This window comes from Nansenia antarctica (assembly GCF_963989245.1).
Source record: "Nansenia antarctica genome assembly, chromosome: 9".
Lineage (NCBI taxonomy): Eukaryota > Metazoa > Chordata > Actinopteri > Argentiniformes > Microstomatidae > Nansenia > Nansenia antarctica.
In genome coordinates this window covers 24,654,879-24,668,181 of record NC_137679.1, presented here as the reverse complement: position 1 = coordinate 24,668,181, position 13,303 = coordinate 24,654,879, and the positions used below count along the sequence as shown (strand labels likewise).

Genomic DNA, 13,303 nt, shown 5'->3' with positions numbered 1-13,303 from the left:
CAGTAGTGCAGTGGTCTTAGTACTGCTGTCTGTCCTCACACTGGGGGAGTTCTGTTGTGCATCCTCTGTGCAGAGCAGCGAGTGATCAGACTGCATGCCTTCATTGAGCGCATCCAGGGGCCCTTAGTGCTAACAGGAGTCTATGTGGTTGAGGTTGGGGCTTCATGGAGTGTTCTGCAGATCCATGGCAGGCACACAGCCACATACCCTCACACGAATCCAGGCTTCACAGAGGAACGATGACATTTAGGGCAGCCCTTTGTCCCATTTGTCTGCAGGCATCTGAGGGAGTAAAACACCCTGAGTTAACTTTAACAAATTCTCTAAATGCCTTCAGAGCATTTTTGCAAACCACTCTGAAATGGTTTGCAAAACATTAGGGCATGATTTTTACAGAAAGTGTGTGTTTTGTCTCTACTGACAGCTCAATGAGTAATGATAAACATTATATCAGAACTATCTAGTTGTCCTCTGCTGTTAAACTGGAGAACCTCATATTACATTACATATTACATTGCTACAGGGGAGGCTGGTGCAGGCTCAGGAGGATAGGCTCATTGTAATGCATGGAATGGAATAAGGAACGTGTGGAGTAGTTTTGTACCATTCCTCACATGTTTGATGCCATTCCTCATTCCATTCCATGCATTACAAGGAGCCTGTCCTCAGATTTCTACCACCACCAGCCTCCCCAGGCCTAATATGATGAGCAAGAGCACCCACTTGAGGTGGAAGATATGGGAACATGGCAAGGCCTGCAGCTGTTGGTTCTTCTCCCCGATGGACTCGCCGCACATTCCACAGTAGAGCTCCAGCTCCTCCACACACTGCAGGAACTTGACCACCTGCTCCCTGAGCTCCTCCTGCTGCTCCTTGCTGCGGTAGATCCCCTCTCTCAGGGAGTGCACCTTCAGTGTTAGGAGCTAGTAGACACAGGCAGAGGGAGAGTCAACACAGGAGAGACTGGTAGAGGTAGGAAAGAGGAGGGGCTCATGGTAATCACACACGCTTGATACCATTCCTCATTCCATGCCATGCACGCATCCATAAAATGAGCCCCATTTCTACCTCCACCAGCCTCCCTTAGAGTCAACACAGGAGAGGACATAACTTCACATGCTCATAATAATGATGATTTATTGTTAACTTGGGGAATAGCTGCACAGTACTGTACCTTGGTGCCTAAAGCCTCCGCCAACTCCTGTGTTCGCTGCAAACAATCAAGAGCCTGGGAGATAGATGGAAGGCCAGGTACATCAATAGGAGCATTGTGGAGATACTGAGTGTACCTCCACTCACAAGGGGCGCTAAAAGAATGGTGTTACGAAATATTGTATGAAAATAATAGTGTCAGAAAAGGGTTAAAGCGCCCCGGAGCAACTGGTCTAGGCCGAGTGCTCCCTGGCTTGGTATCACTCAAATATCACTTGCAAACTTTGGAATTTTTATATTCTTACTATGCTCCTCTTGCTGTATTTTTAAATAATGTATGTAAAGCACTTTAAATTGCCCCTGTTGTATGAAATGTGCTATACAAATAAACTTGCCTAGCCTTACCTTAATTTCAATCAATCATATAAATCAATATAATCATGAAATGCCATCATTAAATTGTGCATACTGTATGCCAGCCATGTGCTGCAGAATGCTTGTAAGAGAGATTAATGTGATCATAATAAATCAACCAACCTTGTCTTGTTCTTTCTGTTGGAGCCAACACTTCCCAACGCCCAGGTAGATCTGTGCTTGTCCAAGGCGATTTCCAACCTCTGTCATAATACACATTGAGGATTCATAGCGAGGGAATGCTTTCTGAAGAGAGGACGAAAGAGCACATATTAAAGTGAAGCAATGTATTGCCTCTTCAACTACCAGGATATTTTGGTGATCTAAATAATGTATAGTGTTTATTAGCAATGTCACTATAGATATTAGATGGTTTTGGGACTTAGATAGAATTAGATGGAACAATCTCCTTCTATGTTATAAGCAGTGAAATTACATTCCATATACAGAAGGACCTACTGAGAACTTGCTGAGCTTCTGGGATCCTAGCATTAGGCTCAATATCTCATACATATAATAATAATAATAATAATAATAATAATAATAATAATAATAATAATAATACATTAGACTTATATAGCGCTTTTCTAGACACTCAAAGACGTAGGACAATCTACTCTGTATACTACAATTACACCTAGAGGCTAGGCTACATTTCGGGCGGAGAAGCGGCGAACAAGCAACGCCAGCGTCCTCTCTCAACCGGCATGAACATGAACATGACATCACACTGTGACAGCACACTGTGACATCACACTGTGTCCCTAACTGAACATGCAGGAGTAGTGTCACCACCGTACATCAACGTCGTTTCTGCTGCGGTGAATATCAGCAAAGTTTAGTAAGCACAGAGCCTGAAGAGGACGATCCCCATGCTGAAGAGCAATCTTCATGGATTCCTGTGGAGTACATGTGTTACAGTTTAGAGTGGCATACCTCTGAAGAACAAACCAGTTACTGACCGTAACCTCCTTGTTTTTACCCTCTGGGGTTTTTCACAGCTGTTTTTCTTTGCTTTAGAAGTTCAGGGGGACAGTGCATTGTCTTTTTATGAATGTATGACTAATTCTGATCTTATCTTTAGTGATCACCAACTAGCAACTAGCCTATAACACATATTTTCTATATATGTACTGGCATATGTACTGTACAGTTCTGACACAATCAGCTGCTGATGGAAAAACTGAGACATTGTTGACCTTGTTTTTACTCACTGATTCTGTACTTGGACTGTGGCATTTGAAGTATGACAGGATGAATACATTGTGTAGCTAAATGTATTCCCCAGAAGTGATAAATCCAAAACCCTCTCCCGCTGCTCAGCTTCTACACTAAGACTTTTGCAGTCCAAAGCAATGGCATCAAGGTATTTCTCTCCACAGTACATAATTAGAACAGAGTTAAGACTAAAGCCACTCTCTTCATTAACACTTCAAACCATCACCTCACTGAGCATATTTTCGTCAGTGTTTAAGGCCCCTGTGCAACACACCAACTGCCAGCTGCACCTGTCAATAGTACAGCCCCAACATCACATGCAGCCCTGGAGACAGGGTATATACAGCACCATGGTTGGTAAATAAACTGCCATCTTGATTTGTTAGAAGACCTACTGTACTTCACTTGTTTGCTGATGAATCCTGTCATTGAGGTCTGGGCCGGAGTTGTCTCTGAGACACTAGTAAACAATACCTCACAGCATTCCATGGCATCTGGCAGGCGGTCCAGTTTCCTGTATGCCACAGACATGTGGTACTGGCTCATAGCACGATACTTCAGGCTCCAGCCCTTGCCGTAGTCATTGACCAGCTCTGCTGCTTTGCAGGGGAAGAACAGGGCTTTCTCATAGTCCTGCCAAGACACAGAATGTACAGTAGAAGTGAAGCGGTATCTAACTAACTAGTCAAAAAAGATAATAGCATCCAACACAGATGATGTCCCCCTTCACTAACACCAAGATATCTGACACTACATTATTGATATGTACTTTACTTCTTCTAAATGTTCTAACTTTGGACATTAGTTTACTAGTAGGAATTCAATAAAGCACAAGTGAGCATTTCAAAGACTTAGGGGAGCATATTCTATTTTTTGTTTCACAAAGTAACTTGACATATGAGTGCATTCTTTGAACACCACCTCATCACAACCTCATTGAAACCAATCCTCCCTGGGAATCCAGGGATTAGTCTGACAAATCTCCAGTGTCAAGGGGACAACAATCCACAAGCCTATGTCTGGCCTACCTTGATCAGTCAGCCTCTGCAGTGCAAGACATGCTACATGATAACTGCTGTCAATGTTTGATTGGTGTTATTACACTGCTGAAAATGTGACTGTCACAATTGACATTAAGAACACAAAGTTGGCCCATATCTCTGTGTAGTGACACTATAGTTACAGTACTTCAGTTCAGGGCATTACCAATCTGTAATAAGATGGAGTGAAAACTTGCCTTGCCTTGCCTAGGATGTATTTTAGCATTTGGTAAGCTATTGTATATTATATGTGAGTTAATGGTATTGTGTATGACATTTCTGAGGCCCTGTGAATACCAGACATTTCACTGCTTTGCTCGCAGACAATAAACCCACTTTGACTTTGACATTTACTAGTTACTGCAGTGTCACTGAGCAGTCAGGCGATTAGGGCCATTTCTGAGAGCAGCATAGAGAAACTTAAGAGGAACCTACCACTAGGGGCCCCAATATGATTCAGCAAATAGTGCTGAGCAGGGCAAAAATAAATACCTTATAACTCAGAATACCCTCTACTCAGAAGACTCTCAGCCTAAATTTAAAAAAAGAAATTGCACATGCAAATTGGGGCCCTAGGGGTTCTTGCATTTGATCACAATCACTAGGCCATCACTACTGTCGTCCCACAGGCCAAGTAAACTTGTGCTTTGCTCCATGACACTGTACCTTGAGTTGGACGTAAAGGTTCCCCAGACTGCAGCAAACCCGGCACTCAAGCATCTTGTCGTCATTGTTGTGTGCGTACCGAAGGGCCTTCTCATAGCTCTCCAGGGCCTTCTGGAAGACACTGAGGCCCAGGAACCCATTGCCCATGCTCAGACACACCTGACCATTCAGCTGTAGGCTGACAGTGGTACCTTGCATGTTCAAGCAGGTCTTACAGTATGAGACTGTTTTCTGGTAATCACACAACTTCTCATTACTGCGTGCTATGTTCAGGTAGCCCTCTGTCAAGAAGTCTGGGTCCTCCATCCCTCTAGCTGTGTCTATCTGAGCCAGAGCATACTGTAGGCACAAAGTGTAGGTGAGTTAAAGGAATGAACAAAGATGAAAGTTGGCAAATATCACTATGAATATATAAAAAGAACAAGTTAAACAGGATAGAATTGTGGAATAGAGGAAATGCTGCAATCTACAGTCAAATCAATGAATAGATTTGGAAAATATTTGAGACCTAAGTGAAAGTGTGAGGCTCTCCATTTTTGGGGGGGCATGGTAAGATGTTAATGAAGTCCTCACTAAGCAGGGGGTAGAGAGACTGGGTGAGTAAGGAGGTTTATGTCAACAAGACGCCCCACATTGAAGCTCAGGTTGCAAGGCGCTCACTTTGCTCCATATCCTGCGGAAGCGACAAATTAACCCATCGTCCTCACCATTCAACTAGGATAGCAGAGGAAACCCTTGATACAGTGCAGTGGAGGCAGATATCGGAGGACGGGCTCATTGTAATTCATGGAATGGAATGAGGAATGGTATCAAGGATGTGTGTTTGATACCATTCCTCATTCCATCTCATGCATTACGGTGAGCCTGTCCTCTGATTTCTACCTCCACTGATACAGTACCATTGTTATGTGAATGTTATTGAAATGTTGTCATGACAGAGTCACAGGATGTGGCTTTTCTCTCTCCCTTCCTGGCACCGATGATAACACATCATTAATGAGAGCAGCCTCCCCTCATCAGATACCTCATTCACAACCCCACTGTAGCCTGGTAAGTATGGATCAAATAATCACATCATCTTAACCCTAACCTCTCGCAATATCAAAACCACCAACTGAAAACAGTATTACCACCAACAGTTCTAGTATCCTCAATAGAATCCACCAATAGTTCTAGTATCCTCACAGAGTCGAGCACAATGGACAGTAAAGGGACTTTTCTTACCTTGAACATCTCTCTATACTTCCCCATCTCCGAGTGGGCTGTGATGAGACAACCCAACACACGAAACTTCCCCCCAGGATCCGAGGTTTTCTCCAACACCTTCGTCCACACTTGCAGGGCTTTGTCCGTCTGGTTGGACTGATACAGCTTTAGGCCCTTCTCAATCTGCTGCTTGGTTTGGTCCTGCCCCATCTCAGCTACAAGGTGCCTCATAAAAATATTCATCCGTTTAGGTGGTTTACTTTCAGTGGAGTAGCAAGAACATAAATCCTTGCCAGGCACAGATTACGTCTCAAAAGAGCTCTGTGAAGATGATCCACTGAGAGCTCTGAGGCAGGAGGCCTCCCAGATCCAGCTCTTTCAGCTCCGGGTACACTGGGAAACTGGATCCACCATATTAAAGGAACAACGAACAAAGACCTTCATTGCTCATCACTTAGGGGAGAGATGGAGGGTGAAGGCAAACGTGTCCCTCCGCTTGACCTAACAATGATCTCCCCCACCTTTAAGTGTTCACAAGTCTCCTTTACAATTCTGCTCGAAAAACGCTAAGGAAACACGTCTCTGCTCGAAGTGCTAGCAGTGATATCCCAGAATATCTACTCCCTCCACACCCCAGTGAAAGGAATTCTCAGTGCCCCTGCTTCCACCCCCCCACCACCTCCCTCCCCATGCTGGCGCTACAGCAGATGGCCTTGTCACTCTGGAGCATGTGTCCCAGCAGGATTCCTGCTCTGCCCTCTGAAAATCCCAAGGTCACAACAGTCTCTTACATGTCTCTCCTCACACAAAAAAAACAACCCTTGGACCAAATGCTGGAATAAAATGCTAACATCACAACACTTTATACAGAGAAAATTACACCCACAAATGGATCTGACCTCAGTCTCTCTCACGTGGGTCTGTGAACTGTGAGAAGCGTCTATAAACAGAGTTATTTCACAACATTGAGGCGCTGCATGTCATACGGTGCTCGTAGTGGCTGGCAATTCCTGTGGGTGGGCCTTATGGAGGAACATACAGTATGTGCCCCTACAACCCCCACCCCTCATCTCGGCGTCAGCAACTGATGCTCAGAATAGTTCACAAAGTCCGACATGTTACTGAGCTTGGGTTTCAGCTGCACAGCCTCCTGAAACACATCAATGGGATCCGACCATTGGCCACCCTAGTGTAGCCCCCCCTAGTGTAGCCCCCCCTCGGCCCCTTTTATCCTCTACAGGGATACAAATAGGCGCTTTTATCGCCTTGCCATTCACAAGATGGGTTACCTTTCCCAAGATAAATCTCTAAGGTTAAAAGTCATGTTTTTGTCATTGCATAACTCCTTGTGTTAACACAAAGCATAACCTAAAAACTCACTAAAACATTCAAATGGTATTACAGTACAGTGGTAACAGTTAAACATCACTGTCCACAAGGCTAGTAACTTAATAATATCAGAACATCTTACAACAGCTAATTCATCAAAAGAGATACACAAATGTACTGTATAATTGATACATTTAATGTACATGAACAGCAAGAAAATACAATTTTAGGAATTAGTCATGGAAAGTTATAAAGTTACAAAACATCCCCACTGGTCCTGTGTATGCACACAAACAGGATTTTACATTAATCTTTAGACACAATAAGCTACAACACCTTTATGCTAAGTGCTAATCACCACATTGTTTTTCTTATGTAGACCAGTAACAATGACTGTCACAATGATAACTAAAATTATATCTGTTTGGGGAAATATGGACCTTGAGTGAGGCCATTACACTGACACTGGTGAAATGTAAAACATGATGTCATTTTGAAGCTGTTCATGCATGTGGCAGAAAACAGGCAGGGCACAGAAAACAATGACTAGTTCAGTATCCATACCACCACCAATTGTAACCAAAACTGTAGCAAGAACTGTGTTCTTATGATTGGATAAGTATGGAAGATTTAAACCACAACACCTACAACAAAACCAATACATTTGCAGAAAACCAAACACTCTAACATGATTTCAGGGAGGTCTGCCATCAGCAACAATGAGTGAAATGTTCAGGCCAATATGAACTGCCAGTTTGTGAGGAGAATTTTTATCCCCCTGATGACAGTGACGACAGAGGTGGCAGGGTTGAACTTTAGCGTGTTAGCATCGCCCTTTTTGCACTTGTCCCTGAAGACGTATATGCAGCCATTGCAGCTGGCCACCTTCCAGAGAGAGGGCACACAGCTCCACACCTCAGGGAAGCGCAGGCGCGTGAAGCTTTCCAGCAGAGGGTTGTAGCACACTAGGGAGTCCCCCTCAGCCACTACAAAGATCAGGTCCATGTGGGCCGTAGCGTGCATGCAGCCAGCAAACGGCAGCACGTAGGGCTTCATCTGGCACTTCTGAGTGGCTGTGTCAAAGCACTGGATGAGGCGGGAGGGTTTGGTGAAGAAGTCCATGTCATTTTCCTCCCCTCCCAGCAGGTAGATGGTCCCTCCCAGGTTAACCCCTGCCGCCCCAGACACAGCCGTGTCCAGTTGGCTGGTCTCTGTCCACATGTTGTCCTTGACAGTGTAGTATATGACAGCTTTGGACAGTGTGTCCGGCAGGGTTTTGCCCCCTAAGGAGTAGATGGTATCCTGGTTGGACACTGACACCATGGTGTGATGAAGGCGGTCTCTGGGCAGCGGGGCACAGCGCTCCCAGTCCATGGTATGCATGTTGCACTTCCACATGCGACGGGGGATGGAGCCACCAACCACGTACAGGTCCCCTCCATGCTTACAGGCTGCAGTGATCTGATGACACAAGCTGTTCTGGCCACTCACACTGATGGCATCATCCTCATCGCAGTGGAGTGACACAGCCAGTGAGTGTGTGCGTGTCTCTTCCTTCCCTATCAGGTAGATGTGGACATTTTCACCAATTTCCTATTGGCCCAGGGGAGAGGATTTAGAGACAAAAGAAAATAATCACTAAATTGAAATACTACTGGACATCTCTTTAATCTATGGTACCACAAAGGAAGAAGGCCAGCTGTGTGTTTACTTAAAAAACATATATAATTTACCTTTAGGCTCTCCTGAAGAACACTAGCGAATTCCTCTCTCTCCACCCTGTTGTGATTTATCCAGGACTGAATGGACACGGTTGGGTTCTGAGAGGTCGGGACGCCATCTGCAACAAGCAAAGTAAATACTTCTGAACACATCACAGCATGACTCTGCTGGATCTCAAGTATTAAGACAAGCAGTCGACATATAGAACACACTGTTGGTATGCATGCAGCTGAGGTGGGAGGAGAAGCCTATTGGATGAATCACAAACCTTTTAAAATGTCCAAGAGCAGGCAGAGGGGCAGGTTGAGGAATTCTTCAGTCTGATGCAGCTGAACCAGATGGATTTTAGCACAATGCTTAGCAGCAGTGTACAGCTCCTGGTCACTGTGTCTGTCTGCCAGCCACATCACCTGGAGAGGGAGGAAAGAGTGATCAACTGAATAACTGAACACCACAAGCTGTGCTGATGAATGTATAGCACAACAAGACGGCAGACAGATGTAGGCTACACAAGCTACATTGATAGGGTAACACACTTTGACAGATTTCACATCTAGGTTAATTATGTTAATTACATGAAAAGGCATAGAGCATAATGGTAAACTCATTCATTCAAATGCAATGATTTGTTGTATGACACGATGTGTAAACTATCGCTACTAGCCAATCACCTGCAGGCAATTCTTGACCTCCACTGTGCGTGAGAGGAAGCGTGAGCATTCCTCAAACAGGGCAGTTAACTGGTACATGTCTGACATTTCATACGTGTCCTGGAGGTCTTCCACCCTCAGTTTGATGGTTCCATGATAAATGTAGTCGACTAGCAACTGGAAGACTGATGCACTGACATCCTTGAGTTCAATGCAGCGGTTGTGTGCCTCCTTCAGATTGGAGGTGAACATAGAGCGGAAGAAGCTGCTCTGGGCTGAGAGCACCAGGCGATGCAGGTTGAACTCCTTGCCATCCACTGTGATGTTGACATCAGCAAACAGTCCGTCCTCTAGGCAAAGGTCCATGATGCTCTTCACCACCCGGCTGGAGTGGGAGCGATCGGTAAAGGTATATCCCATGAAGTAGTTCTCATCTCCCACTGAGCCCCCCACACTGAGCCCATCCTCACTGGACTCCATCTCATCTGTAGGTTAGCGATCTGAGGATAATGCATGAACACAACAGAAAGAGATTAGATGTTATTGAAACATTGAGGGTTTACGGAAGAAAAAAAGGCAAGCAGCAGAACTTCCCAGAATGTAGGATCATTCAGAATGATGCAAGCAGCTAACGTGTTAGTCTGTCAAAATCTCCATTTAAATGGAGAGTCTGATCTCAATCGAGATATGAGATTCTGGGTGATTAGCCCCAGTCTAACTAGGTCACATTAAATGATTCACAACGTCTATCACAGTGCCTTTTTAACGTAAACGTTAGGCTTAATATAGCAATGTACAAAAGATGCGTACTAGTTGATCTCAACAAGCTGGCTACATTGAAGTAGCTAGTTGACTTCGCCAATCAACGAATAGACTGACTGACTGAATCTACAGCGCAACATTGGCTTACTAGCTAGCAAAAGCAGTTAGAGTGTCATACAAGACTAGACAAATGATTTAGAAAATGCAAATGCAACTATAATCTCATTGCTTACCTTTTTTTTCTTTTTCCCCCCCGTCTTCTTCTTCTTTCTTCTTCTTTTGGGTTTAACGGCAGCGTGCATCCTTGGTGTTGCATTACTGCCCTCTTCTGGAATTAGTTAACTCCTACATTGTCCGGTTTGTCAGATACTATCCGTCCTGTTCGCATAAGAAAGCTGACCAGACACTTCCTGCCTTGCCCACATCCACCACACTCAAGTATGACCTTGCCCTTGCTCCTGTCAGTCCTGCTCTTTTCATTCCCTCCATCATAATCCTTTCGGATGTATTTCCTGCAGTTAACCAATACGTTCCACCAATACATGTGTTGAATATCTTCTTGTTGGTTATGGATCACGAAAATAATTCTGAGTTTAAGACTATTTATTGAAACAAAGTAGGCTACAGGTACAAAAATGTTGAGCTGGTTTCTGGTCTGAGAGAGAGAAGAGAGAGAGAGCTGCGTGGTCCAGAGAAGAGACAAGAGAGAGCTCCCCTTGGGCCCACTCCCTTATTTATAAACAATAGTATGTAAATACAGTCACAAACAATGGCCTATCACCTTCACTGTATAGATGCTTGAGGTGTGAAAAGTAGGAGACCCCAATATGATGTCACCCTGGCCTAAAAGTCATTCCAGGTTAAAGTTCAGGTCAGATTCACAGGAAGTCATTCTAACAGGGACAGCACTTCCTGAGGCAAAAACATATGGCCCTTAAGACAAAGGATGTGTTTACAAGGTGTCATAAAACCCCCCTTGTCAGGAGAACAGGCCCATACCATATAAAGTCCATGCCTGTGTGTGTCTAAGTAAAATATACTACACATGTTACACTGTCTTCTGACAACACAACAGTCACATACTTTGATTTGATTTGATATGAAAACGTTATCCAACACAAATTCATCTTGTGCAATTTACACTTGCTCGTTCGGGAGGGGACAGGAGGAAGTGAAAACGTATCTAGTCCTGCCCCTTCCTTAAAATGTATTACACATTTACAAAATTAGAATCTCTTTCTACAGCTAAATATAACATAAATATCCATATACAACATAAATATCAATTGCAGAAAATTAAATAAGATGTACTTCAGTCACCTTACTCAGGTAAGTCTCACTCTGTCTTGTACTCTGTCTTGTCTACATGTCATCCGCAAAGACAACAAGCTTCATTAAGTCAGACACTTATCATTTATATATAGCAGTGGTCCCCAAACTACGGCCCGTGGGCCGGATACGGCACACATTTGGCCCGGCCCCCTGAACAATACCAGAGACGCATTATGAATTTTTTTTCAGTCTGGCCACGCGAATCCTAGACTCGCCCCTGTCAAATAGAATGGAATAATGGCGAAAAGGTTAGGTAAGAGAAAAATTGATTCAGAATGCAGGGTATTTACCTGCAGTGGTCAAACGATAATTTTTTTGTTCAATGCAAAGAAAAGGCTGTTTGTCTCATCTGTCAAGAGGCGGTGGCGGTATTCAAAGAATACAATCTGCGCCGACACTATGAATCCCGTCACAAAGACAAGTATGATAGCTTGCAAGGCCAAATGCGACTGTTAGCTCAGCAGAATACATTTGTACGCCAAGCTCAGCTAAACCAGTCATCCGTTCGGGCCAGCTTTCGGGTTGCTCAACTGATAGCAAGCAGCGGTAAACCTTTCACTGATGGAGAGTTTGTCAAGAAATGTTTGAATGCTGTCGCGAAGGAGGTGTGTCCCGAGAAGAAAGATGTCTTTAAGGCCGTGAGTCTGTTGGCGAGTACAATCACCAGACGCATTGAAGAAATCGGGGGTAATGTATATGCCCAGCTGCAGCAGAAGACGAAAGAATTTGACTTTTTTTCATTAGCACTGGATGAGAGCACTGGACGTGCAGACACAGCGCAGCTGTTCATTTTTATTCGTGGAGTTAGCGCAAACTTTGAGATGTGCGAGGAGCTGGCAGCCCTCCAAAGTCTCAAAGGGACTTTGACGGGGGAGGATATTTTCAGCAAAGTATGCCAAACCATGGAAGAGTTGGACCTGGACTGGTCAAAGCTTGCCAGCATCACGACTGACGGGGCTCCTAGCAGTGGCGGCGCTAGGGGGTGGCTACTGGGGCTCAAGCCCCGGATGTTTTCTGAAAAGCCCCGAATGTTTTACTTTCCCAAAAAAAAAAAAAAAAAAAAAAAATCGTGAGTAACGTGCAGTACCGGAGTCCAACAGAGAGGCAGCAGCTGCGCGACATTAGCCTGCGTACTGCGTAGCCTGCCCTGCCCTGAAGAAGAAGTGATCTCAATCAGTGCCTCTCAATTCATAGCTTTCAGTCACGTGGTTTCTTCCCTAGCAACCACCAACCTGACGGGCAAAAAGTATCATAGCAACATGGCGAGTGGACGCAAACGGTTAATAAAATACAAAGGTTCCATCTCACAAAACATAATGGAATGTCAAAACTTTGACGCTCAATATCTCTGAACTACCCTAAACGGAGATAGAACCTTATCATTCTAAACGGAGATAGAACCTTATCATTCTAAACGGAGATAGAACCTTCTCATTCTAAACGGAGATAGAACCTTATAATTCTAAACAGAGATAGAACCTTATCATTCTAAACGGAGATAGAACCTTATCATTCTAAACGGAGATAGAACCTTCTCATTCTAAACTCACGAGTTATCTTCAGTTGATGGATTTGACTTAGGGGGCATTCATTTGAAGTAACGTAATGAACATACAAGTAACAACAACAGGTTAATGCAGCCAACCAGCCAGCCAAGCAAAGACCATGACTATGCCCAGTTTATGCATTATACACTCTAATATAATTGTTAGATTGCCAGGGTATTCGCTACAGGTTGTTGTATACATATACGTTTAATACGAAACTCGATCAACCGGGCGTTCGGGAGTTCTACCGCTGCTGGACGGAACT

General features: G+C 44.3%; 2 protein-coding genes across 3 annotated transcripts; both read right to left on the bottom strand.

Annotated features, from left to right (window-relative positions):
• Nucleotides 1-209: 209 nt before the first annotated feature.
• Nucleotides 210-5,939, bottom strand: rapsn (receptor-associated protein of the synapse, 43kD; the record flags this gene model as incomplete). Of its 2 annotated transcripts, XM_080539272.1 has the most annotated exons (8): nucleotides 210-282; nucleotides 724-923; nucleotides 1,175-1,228; nucleotides 1,690-1,812; nucleotides 2,367-2,465; nucleotides 3,259-3,417; nucleotides 4,491-4,829; nucleotides 5,715-5,939. In XM_080539272.1, the coding sequence occupies 8 exons, from the start codon at nucleotides 5,937-5,939 to the stop codon at nucleotides 210-212; spliced, it is 1,272 nt and encodes a 423-aa protein (XP_080395398.1). The 2 variants fall into 2 exon arrangements, with proteins under 2 accessions (XP_080395398.1, XP_080395399.1); XM_080539273.1 differs by lacking the exons at nucleotides 1,175-1,228; nucleotides 1,690-1,812 and having other exon boundaries at nucleotides 5,715-5,906.
• Nucleotides 5,940-7,333: 1,394 nt separating this feature from the next.
• kbtbd4 (kelch repeat and BTB (POZ) domain containing 4) lies at nucleotides 7,334-10,443 on the bottom strand. The gene is made up of 5 exons (XM_080538918.1): nucleotides 10,393-10,443; nucleotides 9,419-9,897; nucleotides 9,016-9,157; nucleotides 8,759-8,865; nucleotides 7,334-8,618 (listed from the first exon to the last, which is right to left on the bottom strand). Exons 2-5 carry the CDS (start codon nucleotides 9,875-9,877, stop codon nucleotides 7,758-7,760), a joined length of 1,569 nt encoding a protein of 522 aa, XP_080395044.1. The 5' UTR covers nucleotides 9,878-9,897; nucleotides 10,393-10,443; the 3' UTR covers nucleotides 7,334-7,757.
• Nucleotides 10,444-13,303: the final 2,860 nt, after the last annotated feature.